The sequence below is a fragment of the Oncorhynchus clarkii genome, chromosome 13, assembly GCF_045791955.1.
Source record: "Oncorhynchus clarkii lewisi isolate Uvic-CL-2024 chromosome 13, UVic_Ocla_1.0, whole genome shotgun sequence".
NCBI classification, from domain to species: domain Eukaryota; kingdom Metazoa; phylum Chordata; class Actinopteri; order Salmoniformes; family Salmonidae; genus Oncorhynchus; species Oncorhynchus clarkii.
Window position 1 is genome coordinate 49,869,070 of NC_092159.1, and position 19,669 is coordinate 49,888,738.

A 19,669-nucleotide genomic window follows, 5' to 3' on the forward strand; every position below is an offset into this window, starting at 1 on the left:
TGAAAAAAAGTGTGTTCGCGTTGGGACAATAAAGTCATAGCCTAGATATGCTCAAATGTCAGTGTGAGACAAAATGTCAGCTTCTGAAAGCTTCACTGAGCATTTTGTTAATCAAATTTGAAGGACATTAATATTACAGTTTCACATAGGCCAACTTCCTGCTATGAGAGATGTGCTTCAGTAGACCCAATGATAAACTTCGCTGCATTCAACTGCGCTGCGCAAGAGTAAACGCGAGAGTCGAGGCGGTGGGTAAAATAAGATAGGCAAACGTATTTCCTGTACTGTAGCTGATTCTACATTGTTGTCTTGCCTACTAAGTGTAAACTCACAAGTTGTTAAATCAGCCCCTGGAAAATGCAAGCCATCAAGTGTGTGGTGGTTGGAGATGGGTAAGTTCTTTAAATTATGTATGCGCGCAGTTCAACAACTGGTAGGCTACTTGGATTTGGGTGTGTTAAAAAGTGGACATTTAGAAAAACTCTATTTAGCCTTCTTTCAATTGTCTATTAATTGGGAGATGAATTTGTCTCTGTTTATTGTACTACACATTCTTGTGTCAAGAGACAATTTCAGTTTTTTTCTGAATTAATTCGTTTCATATTGCACGTGGGAGCTGCAGTAATGTGGAATGTATGTACTTTTTATCTCAATTTGGTTGTCATACTCTTAATGGTGAGGTTATTGTATGCAGTTTGCAATTTTCATAACTTCCTCATAGCTGTGTTCTGTCAGCTTGATAGACATGAGGGGGGTAAAGTTGTCAAAGGTGCCACAGAACAATCTAACCTGGTTCTAATCTGTATTAGCTAGACAAAGAACTAATACTTTTAAGTAACAGTCCTTTTGTGTACAGTATTAACCTTGATGTCCAGAAGCTCAATAGGTCTTTATCACAGAGTCAATACAACAACATAATGAGGCCCTCAAGGCAGGAACTTCCCAGTAGAGCAAACCTCTAACTGTAAAACAGGCCACACAATTAACACTTTAAATTCCTAATTTGCATGTGTAGTTTTAACATTGTTCAACAGCCCTTAAATCAATAAGGAAGAGACAGTGTAGCAAAACACACTGAATTCAGAAGACAGGAAGGAAGTGCCTACACTCTTAGAAAAAAAGGTGCTATCTAGAACCTAAAACGGTTATACGGTTGTCCCATAGGAGAACCCTTTGAATAACCCTTTTGGTTACTGATGTAAAAACCCTTTCCACAGAGGGTTCTACGTGGAACCCAAAAGGGTTCTCCTATGGGGACAGCCGAAGAACCCTTTTGGAGTGTATGCAAGATTGGTGACAGGTTGAAAATGACCAAATGGATGCTGAGATGCTAGCTGGAGATTGGGATCCGTGGGTGTAATGTCTGTAGGAGAGAGGAGATGGAGAGTAGTTGGTGATAATGAGGGCCTCAATTAAAGAGAACATTTACAAAGACACAGACAGACAGCAGTCAGTGAGGTCAATGCAGCCTTTTCCTGTTCTCCGTTCGTTAAACCTCTTCTCGTTTTGTAAAAGAGAAGTTCTGTTATGCTGCTTTTATCCTCCAGTTTTAGTTTTGAAGTTCCTCTTTAGTCTGTGGTGCACTCTGTCTGCACAGTCTCATGGTTAATAAAGGAACCAAAGCACAGCTGCCACCTGTAACACAGTCACCTTTACTCAACTATTATTTACTGTACTGTACTGTACTGAATTATACTCAACTATTATTTACTGTACTGTACTGAACTATACGCAACTATTATGTACTGTACTGTACTGTACTGAATTATACTCAACTATTATTTACTGTACTGAATTATACTCAACTATTATTTACTGTACTGTACTGAATTATACTCAACTATTATTTACTGTACTGTACTGTACTGAATTATACTCAACTATTATTTACTGTACTGTACTGTACTGAATTATACTAAACTATTATTTACTGTACTGTACTGTACTGAACTATACTCAACTATTATGTACTGTACTGTACTGAACTATACTCAACTATTATGTACTGTACTGTACTGTACTGAATTATACTCAACTATTATTTACTGTACTGTACTGTACTGAATTATACTCAACTATTATTTACTGTACTGAATTATACTCAACTATTATTTACTGTACTGTACTGAATTATACTCAACTATTATTTACTGTACTGTACTGTACTGAATTATACTCAACTATTATTTACTGTGCTGTACTGAATTATACTCAACTATTATTTACTGTACTGTACTGACCTATACTCAACTATTCTTTACTGTACTGTGCTGTACTGAATTATACTCAACTATTATTTACTGTACTGTACTGAACTATATGCAACTATTATTTACTGTACTGTACTGTACTGAACTATACGCAACTATTATTTACTGTACTGTACTGTACTGAACTATACTCAACTATTATGTACTGTACTGTACTGAATTATACTCAACTATTATGTACTGTACTGTACTGTACTGAATTATACTCAACTATTATGTACTGTACTGTACTGTACTGACCTATACTCAACTATTATGTACTGTACTGTACTGTACTGACCTATACTCAACTATTATGTACTGTACTGTACTGTACTGAACTATACTCAACTATTATGTACTGTACTGTACTGAACTATACTCAACTATTATGTACTGTACTGTACTGTACTGAACTATACTCAACTATTATGTACTGTACTGTACTGTACTGAACTATACTCAACTATTATGTACTGTACTGTACTGTACTGAACTATACTCAACTATTATGTACTGTACTGTACTGTACTGAACTATACTCAACTATTATGTACTGTACTGTACTGTACTGAACTATACTCAACTATTATGTACTGTACTGTACTGTACTGAATTATACTCAACTATTATGTACTGTACTGTACTGTACTGAACTATACTCAACTATTATGTACTGTACTGTACTGTACTGAACTATACTCAACTATTATGTACTGTACTGTACTGTACTGAACTATACTCAACTATTATTTACTGTACTGTACTGTACTGAACTATACTCAACTATTATTTACTGTACTGTACTGACCTATACTCAGCTATTCTTTACTGTACTGTGCTGTACTGAATTATACTCAACTATTATTTACTGTACTGTACTGAACTATATGCAACTATTATTTACTGTACTGTACTGTACTGAACTATACGCAACTATTATTTACTCTACTGTACTGTACTGAACTATACTCAACTATTATGTACTGTACTGTACTGTACTGAATTATACTCAACTATTATTTACTGTACTGAATTATAGTCAACTATTATTTACTGTACTGAATTATACTCAACTATTATTTACTGTACTGTACTGTACTGAACTATACTCAACTATTATGTACTGTACTGTACTGTACTGAACTATACTCAACTATTATTTACTGTACTGAATTATACTCAACTATTATTTACTGTACTGTACTGAACTATACTCAACTATTATGTACTGTACTGTACTGAACTATACTCAACTATTATGTACTGTACTGTACTGAACTATACTCAACTAGTATGTACTGTACTGTACTGAACTATACTCAACTATTACTTACTGTACTGTACTGTACTGAATTATACTCAACTATTATGTACTGTACTGTACTGAACTATACTCAACTATTATGTACTGTACTGTACTGAATTATACTCAACTATTATTTACTGTACTGAATTATACTCAACTATTATTTACTGTACTGTACTGAATTATACTCAACTATTATGTACTGTACTGTACTGTACTGAATTATACTCAACTATTATTTACTGTGCTGTACTGAATTATACTCAACTATTATTTACTGTACTGTACTGACCTATACTCAACTATTCTTTACTGTACTGTGCTGTACTGAATTATACTCAACTATTATTTACTGTACTGTACTGAACTATATGCAACTATTATTTACTGTACTGTACTGTACTGAACTATACGCAACTATTATTTACTGTACTGTACTGTACTGAACTATATGCAACTATTATTTACTGTACTGTACTGTACTGAACTATATGCAACTATTATTTACTGTACTGTACTGTACTGAACTATACGCAACTATTATTTACTGTACTGTACTGTACTGTACTGTGCTGTCCAAACTTTTGAACCAGTCATGCATGTCTATGTTTGGGCCAAATGAAGGCCGGTCCAGACGTCTGTGGATGTTAAAATTAAGGCCAGGTCGGACTAACAAAATGAAGCAACTTTTCAACGATCATGGACGTCCAGTGTCAGTTAGTGCTCAGTGGGTGAGGTGGCTGGTTACAGTACATGGACGTCCAGTGTCAGTTAGTGCTCAGTGGGTGAGGTGGCTGGTTACAGTACATGGACATCCAGTGTCAGTTAGTGCTCAGTGGGTGAGATGGCTGGTTACAGTACATGGACGTCCAGTGTCAGTTAGTGCTCAGTGGGTGAGGTGGCTGGTTACAGTACATGGACGTCCAGTGTCAGTTAGTGCTCAGTGGGTGAGGTGGCTGGTTACAGTACATGGACGTCCAGTGTCAGTTAGTGCTCAGTGGGTGAGGTGGCTGGTTACAGTACATGGAAAGAGAGGGGGCCCATGGGTCGGGCCATGGGTCGGTGTCAGTAAGAGCTGGTAGAGGTGACATTAACTGGAGAGAGAGAAGAGAAAGAGAGAGAAGTGAAAGAGAGAGGGAGTGGTTGTCCAAACTTTTCACAGAGAGAGAGAGAGAGAGAGAGAGAGAGAGAGAGAGAGAGAGAGAGAGAGAGAGAGAGAGAGAGAGAGAGAGAGAGAGAGAGAGAGAGAGAGAGAGAGAGAGAGAATGACAGACAAAGATAAATACTTTACAAAGGTACACTTTATGAGAGATTCTATGCCCCTATCGTCCTGACTGTCACTCAGTGTCACCGGCCTGCCTCCTGCCAACTCTGACATCCCGGTCCCCCTATGTGGAGAACCCCTGTAGATCAGGAGACTAGCTTTTGAAACTGTGATGGCTTACTTGTTTGAATGCAGTCATACAGTATGTATACGTGGGGAACATAGATATGTTTATGCCTGTAGGCTACATCAAGGCAGAGGTGACAGAAACAAAATAGGACACAAATAGGCCAACAACTTCATTCTGGAGTGTGGCATTTAGGTGTAAGTGGGATTTTGACCTCTATATCCTCCTCGGTTGTTTTTTGTTTTAGGCCTTCTGACTAAGTGAGAAGTGAGAGCATTTAAAATGAACTCTGCCCAGACAGTGGTAATTAGGTTGGTCTTTGAAGTCAGATGCTGTATATGTTGGATTCCCACCATGAAGTATCATTGAAAAGCATTTATGTGCTGTAACTTTTAACTACTGTAGCATGATTGGCACTTTTTAGTCTTTTGTTCCATTGTAGAACTTTGAGTTGAAAAGTAATTGCCCTGTTAAAAGGAGTACCTTTCAGATGCATCATAGAATATAGCATTTCACATGGTTCCATCAGGTTCATGTAGTAAGTTATCACAATGCCATCATTGGATTCAGGGCTTCCATCCACCCCTGACCCTTGTCCATCTGTGTGTGGGGGTAAGAAAAGAGAGGGAGCCTCATGCAGGAGGAGCAGGTGGAGAGTAGGAAGCATGGGGCCCCTACACTTCGACCACAGTCAACAGCATGTGTGTGTGAGTCAGAGGGTAGCAGAGATACAGACCGCTCAATGACACACTAACTCACCACTGAGAGAGGGAAACAGACACTATCACACTATCCTGTATCTCACTCTCATATCACCCCTCTCTCTCTCTCTCTCTCTCTCTCTCTCTCTCTCTATCTCATATCACGTCTCTCTCATATCACCTCTGTCTCTCTCTCTCTCTCTCTCTCTCTCTCATATCACCCCTCTCTCTCTCTCTCTCATTACCTCTCTCTTTCTCTCTCTCTCTTGACTTCAGTTAGTGTGGACAGAACTGCTTCTTGCCACCTAATATAATATACAGTAAGTTATTACTAATCATGTCTTCCACAAGGGTATAAACTATGAATGTTTCTCCAGTTCTTTTCAATGGCATCTATCAGGTTTCTTCTACCCAACCTTGAATGCTAACCTAATGATGTTCAAGGTGGAGCCAATCTGTAGAAGAAGCTGATGGTAGCCTGCCTACGTATAGCCCGGGGTGTCACTTTCTAACCTTGCCCTAAAAATGTAACTCTGGGAGCACTCCTCAGACTAGCATTCCTTCCCTCCTGTCTGTACATGCAGGTGCGTGCTTCTTATTGGAATTTTACTGCAAAAACCTTGACTGTTTTTAGCTGCTGCCTGTCAGAGGTGTTTTAGAACACTGACAAGAAGCTAGAGGAAGCAGATTACTGCTTCTCATAATGTAGGCAAGTTTGAAAGAAGCCAGGCCCCATCATGCTGTTCATTCAGCACATTGTACATAGTTAGTTACATAGTTCTTACCATATGAAGGCAGCTAACCCTTAAAAAAAAAGAAAACATTTCTCACCACTTCCATCTACGTCTGGTCTCCCATCCATGGACGGACCAGGACCGACTCTGCTCAGCAAACCTGTCTGCCTGCAGGTTGCTATCCTGCTGGAATGAATGTGCCACAACTTGCAACTAGAAAAAGCAGTGGCGTATAGTACTTAAGTAAAAATACTTTAAAGTACTACTTAAGTAGTGTTTTGGGGTATCTGTACTTTACTTTACTATTTATATTTTTGACAACTTTTACTTTTACTTCACTACATTCCTAAAGAAGATTATGACTTTTTACTCCATACCTTTCCCTGACACCCAAAAGTACTTGTTACATTCTGAATGCTTAGCAGGACAGAAAACGGTTCAGTTCGCACACTTATCAAGAGAACATCCCTGGTCATCTCTACTGCCTCTGATCTGGTGGACTCAGTAAACATAAATGCTTTGTTTTTAAGTTATGTCTTAGCGTTAAAGTGTGTCCCTGGCTATCCATAAATGAAAAATATGAAAAACATTGTGCCATCTGGTTTGCTTTATATAAGTACTTTTTTAAATGATTCATACTTTTACTTTTGATGCTTAAGTATATTTTAGCAACTACATTTACTTTTGATACTTAAGTACATTTAAAACCAAATACTTTTAGACTTTTACTCAAGTAGTATTTTACTGGGTGACTTTCACTTTTACTTGAGTAATTTTCTATTCAGGTATCTTTACATTTACTCAAGTATGAGATTTGAGTACTTTTTCCATCAATGGAAAAAGGCAGCGAAAGCAAAGGCCAGGGTAACATAACCAAAAATAGGTAGAATTGTTTAATTTAATTAAATCCATTTACAATTCATTTTCCCTCGTTTTGACATTTTTTTCCTTGCAATATTTTTTTTTGCTATCAATACTTTTGGATTTATGTTTTGCTTTCAATATCATTACTTTTGTTTGCAATACTAAGAATTTTGTTCTTGACTTCAGAAGTTTTGCTTGATATTAATGGGACAAAAGTAACTCACTCACTAGAGAATGGCACCATGTAGTAACACTACTATTCTAAACTAAGGAGTTTAAAGCAGCAATCCCTAATTGAAAAATTAACAGGTGTCCTCCCCACCACAGTTTCGGTAAAACGCTGAGGGATGGGGCTGGAGAAACGCAACCACTTTCAAATCCATAGATGGAGCTATGGATGCGAGGATGTGGATTTTTTTCACATATGAAATGGCACGTTACATTTTGTTTTTCAAATGTGAACTTGCATTCTACATGTGAAAGTGATAATTTCACATGTGAAGTTTTCTTTACATATGAAACTCCAAATGTGATTTTCTCATGTCAATGTTTTTCACACGTGAAAATGCAATTCTAACTGAATAGAAAATTAATATGGTTTCACTTGTGAAATTTTACCTCAATATGAAAACAGCTACAGTATTTGACATGCGTTTTTTTTTGTAAGAGAAGGGAGTTACTCTGACAGCTGGCAGCTACCCTATAATGACTATTGGTTCTCTCAGGTTGTTATAGAGTAAAGGTGTGGCTGTGTGTGTGTGTGTGTGTGTGTGTGTGTGTGTGTGTGTGTGTGTGTGTGTGTGTGTGTGTGTGTGTGTGTGTGTGTGTGTGTGTGTGTGTGTGTGTGTGTGTGTGTGTGTGTGTGTGTGTGTGTGTGTGCTCGTGCTCGTGCGCACGAGAGTGTGTCAATGTGCTATTGCAGCAAGAAACATGTGTGTGAATGTGTTGGCACACAACTGATTGCCCAAAGTCTGTTTCAGTGCTGTGGGAAAGACATGCCTGCTCATCAGCTACACAACCAACGCCTTCCCTGGAGAGTACATCCCCACAGTGTAAGTACTGGACCACAGACAGACACAGTGGACATGATATGGCTGATACAGTGACAAATGTGTGGGCTGAATGGACAAACATCATACATAATGCAACCAATAACCAGAAATAGGAAACAATATTATATTCACAATAATTCTAGGGATTGGTATGCTACATATTGACTTTACTTTCACAAACACCTATGGTATGCAGTTTGTATACACTCAGTGGCCAGTTTATTAGGTACACTATCTAGTACCGGGTCGGACCCCACTTTACCTTCAGAACAGCCTGAATTCTTTGGGGCATGGCGTTCAATTGTTGCTCAATTGGTGTCAAGGGACCTAACGTGTGCCAGGAAAACATTCCCCACACCAGTACTGTTAACACCAGGCAGGATGGGTCCATGGATTCAAGTTGTCTTGATGTCTGTCTGCCTGCTTTATATAGCAAGCCATGACCATGTGACTCACTGTCTGTAGGAGCGATCCATTTTCGTGAACGGGGTGGTGTACCTAATAAACTGTATACTGTATATTCTGTGTAAGGTTTTTCACTGTGATATGTTCTAGATGTAATGGACTCATTTGTCTTGCAGGTTTGATAACTACTCAGCCAATGTGATGGTGGACAGTAAGCCAGTGAACCTGGGACTGTGGGATACAGCAGGACAGGAGGACTATGACAGACTCAGACCTCTGTCCTATCCTCAGACGGTAACACACATACAGAATCTCTATTACAAATGATATACAGTGGGGTCCGGAATTATTGACACCCTTGATAAAGATGAGCAGTAATGACTGTATACTGTCCAATTAATAATGGATGCTGCCATGATTACGAATAATCCTGAATGAATTGTAAATAATGATGAATGAGAAAGTTACAGAGGGTCAAAAATCATAGCCCCAAAACATGCTAACCTCCCCTGTTATTGGTAATGTCTTGGGGGTATGATCTTTGACCCTCTGTAACTTTCTCATTCATCATTATTCACGATTCATTCAGGATGTAAGCTGTTGACTACTTTATTTATAAGAATCTTTAGGGGTGTCAATACATTTGACGGCTACTTTTTTGAGAAAAACATAATATTACTAGTTAAACTAAATCTCTTTGAGCAATTGTATTAGCATAAAATAATATAATTCCCACGTTGTTTGGAGCACACAATATAGTTCAGTATTTGCATACTACATTTTATATAGTCATTATCGCTCATATTTATCAAACGTGTCAATAATTTCGTACCCCACGTCTTCTACTACTCTGATACACCTTTCTACCCTTCGGTACAACCACATGTATTACTCCCTACACCTTCACTGACCAATGACCATATACACTATATGAATCACTAGATCTAATCTGTTTACAACATCAACAACTCCCTACACCTTTAATACTACCATTGATCAGGCACTATGTTTGTCCCCTAGGATGTGTTCCTCATCTGTTTCTCTCTGGTGAGCCCAGCATCGTTTGAGAACGTCAGAGCCAAGGTGAGTGGATGCTGTGTGATCTTCATGGCTGTTGTGCTACAGTGTATGGGTACATATAGCATGCAATACACACATATTCTATTTGATCCGCCGCCTGTGTTTTCCTCTGGGATAGCGGAGGACTTTGTTCTCATAATGTAGGTGTTGATTGGCGTTGATTGACACAGTGCCATTATAAAGGCTGCAGCATCCCCAAGAGCTGCAGTATGCAGCATGCATTATAGATTACTATACGGAGAGATTAACGTGTCAATACTGTTGATCACTCCTAAAGCACAGAGGTATTTAGATGTGCTTACCGTTCTGTGAATATAGATGGGCCATCATCTGTCAGTAATACAGAGGGGGTTGATGGACAGAGCAGGAAAACAGTAGAATGCCAGTTAATCTATAAAATGCCTGTCAAGATTAAGATAATGAAGTCAGTCTAAACACATAGAGAAATCAATCGATTTAAAAAGGATAGGCTACTCTGGTTTACCTGCTTTCAATAGAACATCCAAATGTACCGTATAATAAAACAAACATATTGCAGATTCTGGCATTTAAGGTACAGTAATAGGATATAGTCCAATGGACAATTCATATTTTTCATTTTGAACTATGTCTGAGTAATGCTATTGTCAATAGTTGTTTTGTGTTCTGCTGCTTTCAGCTCTACCTATTGTTGCAGAGGCCATGGGTTTAGTCGCTTCAGTCAGACAGTCATAAATAAAAGATTTCAAATCCAAGGGCTAGAACAGCACATCTATTCAAGTAGCACCTTGCATCCCGTTGGATTCCAATGAACCTCACTCCATTTGGATAGGATAGTCTGTTCATCAATAGAAATCATATTCAATCATATTCATTCAGGTTTACGTCAGAGAGAAGTAATCATCTCTTCTTTAACTGAGTCAAACATGGATGTCCCATGTGAACTTAACTCCCCTAATGAACAATGAGACCTCTACCTACTCCCCAAGGTAACTGTCAGGGTCTGTGTCTTTTCACTGCACGGGGCACACAGTTCACATGTCACCTTGGCAGCTCTCAACTACTGCTGAACGAAGCTGTCCTTGAGCCCTCTATCGCTCTACTGCCATTCTGATGAAAAGGAGAAGATATTAATTGTCCCATCCTGTCTCTCCATCTCCATCTCTCCAGAAGTCATGGGTTTTAAACTGACACACTACTATAGAAGTTTAATTCACATCAAAGAGCTATAATATCACCAAAAAAGCCTGCCAAACGTTACCCTTTTCAAACACTTTTATTGTTGCTTCTTCTCATACCATTGCCTCAGCCATAGGCTTTGTCAAGAAGTTCTGGAAAATGGTTAAAGACCTGGAGATTAAACCCTCCTCCTCACAGCTGCCCATGTCCCTTAATGTTGATGATGTGGTTTCTACTGACAAGAATCACATGGCTGAGCTCTTTAATCACCACTTCATTAAGTCAGGATTCCTATTTGACTCAGACATGCCTCCTTGCCCATCCAACATTTCCTCATCTCCCATCCCTTCTAATGCGACTATCCCCGATGCTCCTCCCTCTTTTCCCCCTGCCCCGCTACAAAGTTTCTCCCTGCAGGCGGTTACTGAGTCCGAGGTGCTAAAGGAGCTCCTTAAACTTGACAGAGTTAGATGGTTTAGACCCTTTCTTCTTTAAGGTTGCTGCCCCTATCATCGCCAAGCCTATCTCCGGCCTTTTTAACCTTTCTCTCCTTTCTGGGGAGGTTCTCATTGCTTGGAAGGCTGCCATGGTTCGTCCTTTATTTAAAGGGGAAGATCAAGCTGATCCTAATCTTTATAGGCATGTTTCTATTTTGCCCTGTTTATCAAAAGTGTTGGAAAAACTTGTCAATAATCAGCTGACTGGCTTTCTTTATGTCTATAGTATTCTCTCAGGTATGCAATCTGGTTTCTGCTCAGGTTAGGGATGTGTCATTGCAACCTTAAAGGTCCTCAATGATTTCACCATTGCCCTTGATTCTAAGCAATATTGTGCTGCAATTTTTATTGACATGGCCAAAGCTTTTGATACGGTAGACCATTCCATTCTTGTGGGCCGGCTAAGGACTATTGGTGTCTCTGAGGGGTCTTTGGCCTGGTTTGCTAACTACCTCTCTCAAAGAGTGCAGTGTATAAAGTCAGAAAATTTGCTATCTCAGCCACTGCCTGTCACCAAGAGAGTACCTCAAGGCTTGATCCTAGGCTCCACGCTCTTCTCAATTTACATCAAAACATAGCTCAGGCAGTAGGAAGCTCTCTCATCCATTTATATGCAGATGATACAGTCTTATACTAAGATGGCCCCTCCACGGATGTTGTGTTAAATGCTATACAACAAAGCTTTCTAAGTGTCCAACTAGCTTTCTCTACCCTTAACCTTGTTCTGAACACCTCCGAAACAAAGGCCATGTGGTTTGGTAAGAAGAATGCCCCTCCTCCCACAGGTGTTATTACTACCTCTGAGAGTTTAGAGCCTCATAGAAGTACTTAGGAGTATGGCTAGATGGTTCACTGTCCTTCTCTCAGCACATATGAAAGCTGCAGGCTGAAGTTAAATCTAGACTTTGTTTCCTCTATCGTAATCGCTCCTCTTTCACCCCAGCTGCCATACTAACCCTGATTCAGATGACCATCCTACTCATGCTAGATTACAGAGACATAATTTATAGATTGTCAGGTCAGGGTGCTCTCGAGAGGCTAGGTGTTCTTTACCATTCGGCCATCAGATTTGCCACCAATGCTCCTTATAGGACACATCACTGCACTCTATACTCCTCTGTAAACTGGTCATCTCTGTGTACCTGATCGCAAGACCCACTGGTTGATGCTTATTTATAAAACCCTCTTAGGCCTCACTCCCCCCTATCTGAGATACATACTACAACCATCATCCTCCACATACAGCACCCGTTCTGCCATTCACATTCTGTTAAAGGTCCCCAAAGCACACACATCCCTGGGTCACTCCTCTTTTCAGTTCGCTGCAACTAGCGACTGGAACGAGCTGCAACAAACACTCAAACTGGACAGTTTTATCTCAATCTCTTCATTCAAAGTCTCAATCATGGACACTCTTTACTGACAGTTGTGGCTGCTTTGTGTAATGTATTGTTGTCTCTACCTTCTTGCCCTTTGTGCTGTTGTCTGTGCCCAATAATGTTTGTACCATGTTTTGTGCTGCTACCCTTTTGTGTTGCTACCATGTTGTTGTTATGTTGTGTTGCTAACATGCTGTGTTGTCATGTGTTGCTGCCTTGCTATGTTGTTGTCTTAGGTCTCCCTTTATGTAGTGTTGTGTTGTCTCTCTTGTTGTGATGTGTGTTTTGTCCTATATTTATATTGTATTTATTTTTATTTTGAATCTCAGGCCCCCGTCCCCACAGGTGGCATATTGCCTTTTGGTAGGCTGTCATTGTAAATAAGAATTTGTTTCTTAACTGACTTTCCTAGTTAAATAAGGTTAAATAAAATAAATAAAATGTAAAAAATGACAGGTAAGTGTCTGACTCCTCTGACTTCACTGTCAACCATTTGAATTGATCTGATTAGTTTGGGAACGGTCAGTGTTGGAGAGGACAGCATTATATCAAGAGCAGTGGAGGTCAAAAGACAATGAAGTTTGATAAATCTGCTTTACTTGATATGACATTGTCAAAACAACCCTAATATGGTCCAGAGTGGTCTGAAGGCAGGTCTAGTAGGTCGCTGGAAAGTATTAATGTGTAATATATTCTACTACATAGATTTCAAGTGCTCAAACTAAGAAGGAGGGGAAAGAAAAATGCTCTTGATATTGGCAATTATTGAAAAGACCAGTGTTAATCCATTCCAATTTGTGCCGTTTCGAATCGCACCGCTTTCCCAAATGACTTTACTCAGCCCTTTAATTTATGATTAGCTTCAAACAATAGCAATCTTGCTTCTCCAGCCCTTATGCAAATGTTTGCCGCTTTTCACATTTAAAGAACAAACCTCTTTAGTTGTTTTTCCTCCTCTCTCCATCTTTCTCAGTCTGTTTTTTCATGGCATGTTCCCAATGAGTCTCCATGGTAACATTGACCATGTATGCAAATGGCGCCTTAGTAGATTACCAGGCTTTCAGGTGACATTAGGATCTATTTAACATGGAAGGTAGGCTCAGACTGTGTGGGGGAAGAGTCACAGCCAGAGTCACAGCCATGTAGCATGTTACTCACACTAACCCACCCATGTCACTCTGGTATTTGCCTGTCAAAAGGAGATTCAATTGACCCGTGTTATCTCTGATTATTGCCACGGTCCACCTCCTTCTGCTATCACCGTTTTGGATCAGCAGGAGATCAATAATCAATTAGCCATCGCTGGGTAAATGGTTGGAGCTTGAATTTCTCTCCAAGCTTCTCAAGACAAGTGTTGTGGTTTATGTCTTCCATTATCATAACACTGTATTGGCCAACTCATATCTTAACCTAGCAGAACCTAATTCCCTCACTCAGTTTCAGAGAGATACTAGTAAACTAAAGGTGCCATTTTCAAAAACACAGAATTGCTACACCACTAAATGAATGTGTTTCCATTTAATCCAGTCAGCCTCAATGGAAGTTAGGGATGATTTAACTCATGGCACCATCGTCTTTCTTAGTTGGAAGCTGGGAAGTTTTATTTGTTAAAGTGACATAACTTACCTGTCCTGGTATATAGAGAAGCATCCTTTCATCTCTCTTCCACAGAGTCTGTAAGGTCAGGGCAGAGGTAACCCCTTAGTCCCTGAATAGTGAAAGCCTTTTTATTGTAAAGCTGCTCTTCTCCAATGAGTCCTCCTAAGGAGCTAAATCCTCCTAAGGATCTCTGTGAGATCTACCCCAGTCCTTTGTGTGGCAGTCAAGGTTTGATGGCAGGAAGGCCAAAGAGTGCAGAGGAGAGGGTGTTTGTCCCCATAGACGATGACAAAATAATGGCTACCCTGCAATGACAGAGAGACAGAAACGAGAGGCAGAAAAACCTTGGTGCAATGGTACTGAGAATTCTTGATGCATTTCTCACAGAATGTTGTGTGTGTGTGTGTGTGTGTGTGTGTGTGTGTGTGTGTGTGTGTGTGTGTGTGTGTGTGTGTGTGTGTGTGTGTGTGTGTGTGTGTGTGTGTGTGTGTGTGTGTGTGTGTGTTTTCTCAGTAGACTCAGTGAAATACCTGAAATGTGTGTGTGTGCATACAGTATGTGCGTGCTTCACTGTCACTGTTCTCATTACTATACATTCATGCTCTATAAAAAGGAAACATTTTCAACCTTGACATTCCCTCCACTCTGCTGTAACAGCTAATGATGGCTTGCAGGATGGGTCCTATATTGTATTAGAGACGCCAATAATTACTGACGTATAAACAGACGTAGAGCTGTTAACCAGGTGTTAAGCAGAGAAGCTGATGAAAGGCCTCCAAATGAACAGAGGCACACTAAAATAAGCGAAGGTGACTCACTAACGTAATTTATAAGCATTCATTTCCTATTCTGCAAAAGCATACACTGCTCTCTTGTTTCTATCAGTCACTCTATGCGGAAGAAGGAACTTCCTTTTTCATTGAGTGACTGATAGAAACAAGAGAGCAGCCATTTTATTTGAATAGTGTGTAATAATAATGACGGTAATGACAGTGGTAATAATAGTAATAGACAGAGTATCCTAGATTTTATGTGTGAGGAGCTATACCAGGAATCAACCTCTGCATTAACTGGCTACTCCATAATACAGTAGTAGAACCAGAGGGGAAGAGACGAAGCGAGAGGCTTGACTCTGCCCCAAATTCTGTCCACAAAATCTGTCCACAAGTAAGGATTTTTATAATGAGTGTCGGATTTCGTCAACTAAAAAATGTAATTCTAATATGCTACGGGAGCCTTATTTGATCGAGTAGACGTTTTGTAATGTTTAGGTTGTTACAAATGTTCTGATATAAGTGTACACACGTGGCAATCCTGCAACTTTGAAAAAAATATTTTATTTTGGAGTTATGCCTGTTGTTCACATGTGTATGTGCCCTCTCATTGGTTAGAATGTTCCCGCCTGACCCCGCCTCCTCCTGTCTGCAGTCCGCTTTGCGGACATTTATTCTCATTATTAAAGCGGCCAGTCCAGTATCTTGTCAGAATATAGATTGTCTTTGGTAGAATTAACGATGAGCTGTATCACCAAAAAGGAAGTGAAAAGTAATTCAGTATCTTTTGCTGCGGCCATGTTGACCGACTCTGTGTGTGTGTGTGTGCTTGCTCCCTCTAGTGGTACCCTGAGGTACGACACCACTGCCCCTCCACACCCATCATCCTCGTGGGCACCAAGCTGGATCTGAGGGACGAGAAGGAAACCATTGAGAAGCTGAAGGAGAAGAAGCTAGCGCCCATCACCTACCCACAAGGCTTAGCACTAGCCAAAGAGATAGGTATGTAGGTCTCTGGGATCCTGAATTAGTGATAGTGCATCAGAGATCTACCGTGATTGGTATACAGTGGTCACATATACAGTGGTCACTCTGGGTTTGTGATTGGATATGACTGAATCAGCGATTGATTGATTATCTGTCATTTTAATGATTGTTGTTCACAGAGCTGTACAGTATAATGGAACACTTTGTATTCTGCTCTTAGTCCTTATACTGCATAGTTGTTGAGATTTCATGTCGCCCAAGTCATCGCCCGCCAGCCGTGCATTATGCCAGATAAACAGTCTATCCTCTTCATGTCCCTCATACATCTTTTGTGTGTTTTCTGGGTAGACTCGGTGAAGTACCTGGAATGCTCTGCCCTGACCCAGCGGGGTCTGAAGACGGTCTTTGACGAGGCCATCCGAGCGGTGCTGTGCCCCCAGCCCACCAAGGTGAAGAAACGACCCTGTCTACTCATCTGATCTCAGACCTGTGGATAGACCAAGAGGGAAGGGCTCAGGAATCACACAACAGCAAATGTTGATTTTAGTTAAATACAAAGTTTGGCATTTTTACAAAGTGGTCTAATGTTCAGATGAGTTAACATATGTAGTGTTGAGTCTTGCCATCTGTAGTGTATATCCATCTATAATTACAGTATATAGTGTATGCCTTAATCCCAAATGAATGGAAGATAGTTGAAGATAATTGTACCATTACAGATGGTGCCTACCTTTCCCACTGGTTGGGGATTGAGGCATATAGCTGGATCTACGATTCTTCTCAATGTTAGACCACTGTTCAGGTCTGAAAACAACCATCAGACTTTCTGGAGCATCAATATAAATGTCCTTAATATTTTCAAGACAAATCCTGGATATGTACACATGGATAAGTGTTTTAGATTCATATATTGGTATTTGGTTTTGGTTTCTGACTCATTTTCTTGTACACTTCATCTATATGATTTGTTAATGCAGTGACTGATCCTGACTGTACAAGAAAGACACTGAAAAATACATAGACAAAATAATACAGTGTGTATAGTCAGAAATGTATTGCACCATCCTAATATAAGAAACTTTCTAAAATGTTCATGTTGTTTCCTCTATAAAATGTATTTTTCATATTTTGACATGATACAGCATTCTACTATATTTCTATGGTACCGTATTACTTTTCTCTCTATTACAATTTAATTTAACACAAAAAACATATGAGTGTGTGTGTGTGTTTGTGTGTCCCCTTGCCCTTAGAACAGCCTCAATTCGTCGGGGCATGGACTCTACAAGGTGTCGAAAGCGTTCCACAGGGATGCTGGCCCATGTTGACTCCAATGCTTCCCACAGTTTTGTCACGTTGGCTGGATGTCCTTTGGGTGGTGGACCATTCTTGACACACACGAGAAACTGTTGAGCGTGAAAAACACAGAAGCGTTGCAGTTCTTGACACAAACTGGTGTGCCTGCTACCATACCCCGTTCAAAGGCACTAACATTTTTTGTCTTGCCCATTCACCCTCTGAATGGCACACATACACAATCCATGTCTCAATTGTCTCAAGGATTAAAAATCCTTCTTTAACCTGTCTCCTCCCCTTCATCTACACTGATTGAAGTGGATTTAACTAGTGATAATAATAATGGATCATAGCTTTCATCTGGATTCACCTGGTCAGTTTATGTCAAACAAAATTGTATAATCAGTGATAAGTACAGCATGCCAGCTTTTATTTAAGGGTATTTTCATACATACATTACCTGTTTTGCCATTTGGAAATGAAAGCACTTTATTTTTCTCGTCCCTCCATTTGAAGAAATCACAAGTATTTGGACTTAAGTCAAAAGTTTAGCATTTGGTACCATTTTCCTTGCACACAATGACTACATCAAGCTTGTGACTTTTCAAATGTGTTGGGTGCTGGCCTCCCGAGTGGCACTGCACTCAAAGGCACTGCATCACAGTGCTTGAGACGTCACTACAGACCCGGGTTTGAACCCGGGCTGTGTGGCAGCCGGCTGAGACCGGGAGACCCATGAGGCGGCGTACAATTGGCCCAGTGTCGTCCGGGTTAGGGCAGGGTTTGGCCGGCCGGGATGTCCTTGTCCCATTGTGCTCTAGCGACTTCTGTGGCGGGCCGGGCGCATGCATGGTGACACGGTCGCCAGTTGTACGGTATTTCCTCCGATACATTGGTACGGCTGGCTTCCAGGTTAAGCGAGCAGTGTGTCAATAAGCAGTGCAGCTTGGCAGGGTTGTGTTTCGGAGGATGCATGACTCCGTACATGAGTTGCGGTGATGGGACAAGACTGTAACTAACAATTGGATATCATGAAATTGGTGAGAAAAAGGGGTAAAAACTTTTTTAAAATAAATAAATTGTTGGGGGCTTTTGTGGTTAGTTTTGGTTGTGTTTCTGATTATGTTTTGGAACTGAATGGTGAATAATGTCTTGTGCCAATATGTTTCATGTGGATGCTACCATGATTACTGCTAATCGTGAATAATGATATGGGGCACAAAGATCATACCCCCCCAATGCTTATTTATTCAAATGGCATTATTTATGATTCATTCATGATTTGTCTTTATCATGGCATTATCAGGATTAATTTAGAAACATCTAATCAAGGAATACTGTATGGGACCAAATCAAGGAATATGGGACCAAATACTAAACTTTTGACTATTTGAATACGCTATAAGTGAATTTTTCCAAATACTACTGACATTTTCTAATGGGGGAGACTAGATACATATAGTGTTTTCATTTCTAAACGGTAGAACAGATAGGAATATATATGAGAATACCCTCAAATAAAAGGTGACGTTGTACTTTCACCTCATATGAAACATTTAATCTCAAATCCAAAATTCTGGAGTATAGAGCCAAATAAAAATGTTTAACTGTCCAAATACATATGGAGGGGAGTGTGTATACCAGTATACAAGTTCTACTGGGGCCTATTTTTACAACAGCTACCTAGACATCATCTCCCCTCCAGGGCTACAGCATAGTACTGTGATGTGTCAGAAACTGACATGTACTACCACAGAAATCCACTCTGTCTTAAAATAAACCTGTATTTTCTCTAGTAGCCTCGTGTATTGATTCCAACCACAGGCATCACTCTCTCATGTTGCCTGTAGGGGAATAGAGGAGTTTCAGAGCGGCAGGATGAAGAGGTTTATTCCTCTGACTCATGACAGGCATGTCTGCTGAACCCTTTGATCCATCCTTCTGGAGACTAGACTCTGAGCAAACAGGCATCTCACAATCAAAAGTTTGATACAAAATAGGAAATGGCTCTGGCAATTCATCATTTTCACACATACAGTTAAGGGTTTATTCAAACACCCATGTTATGTACGGGTGGTTTGTCTGTTCTCTCCTCAGGTACAGCACAGTAGGTTACAATACAGTGTGTGACTGGATGCTGCTGGAACAGTTGTTTCAGTAATCAAACATGAGCTCTGTGTGGAGTCCTAACGATA

General features: G+C 40.0%; 1 protein-coding gene across 1 annotated transcript; it reads left to right on the plus strand.

The window, feature by feature from the left end:
- Window positions 1–18: 18 nt before the first annotated feature.
- Window positions 19–17,308, plus strand: LOC139364975 (ras-related C3 botulinum toxin substrate 2). Its single transcript, XM_071102255.1, has 6 exons — window positions 19–392; window positions 8,229–8,300; window positions 8,882–8,999; window positions 9,726–9,788; window positions 16,034–16,193; window positions 16,527–17,308. Exons 1-6 carry the CDS (start codon window positions 358–360, stop codon window positions 16,655–16,657), a joined length of 579 nt encoding a protein of 192 aa, XP_070958356.1. The 5' UTR covers window positions 19–357; the 3' UTR covers window positions 16,658–17,308.
- Window positions 17,309–19,669: the final 2,361 nt, after the last annotated feature.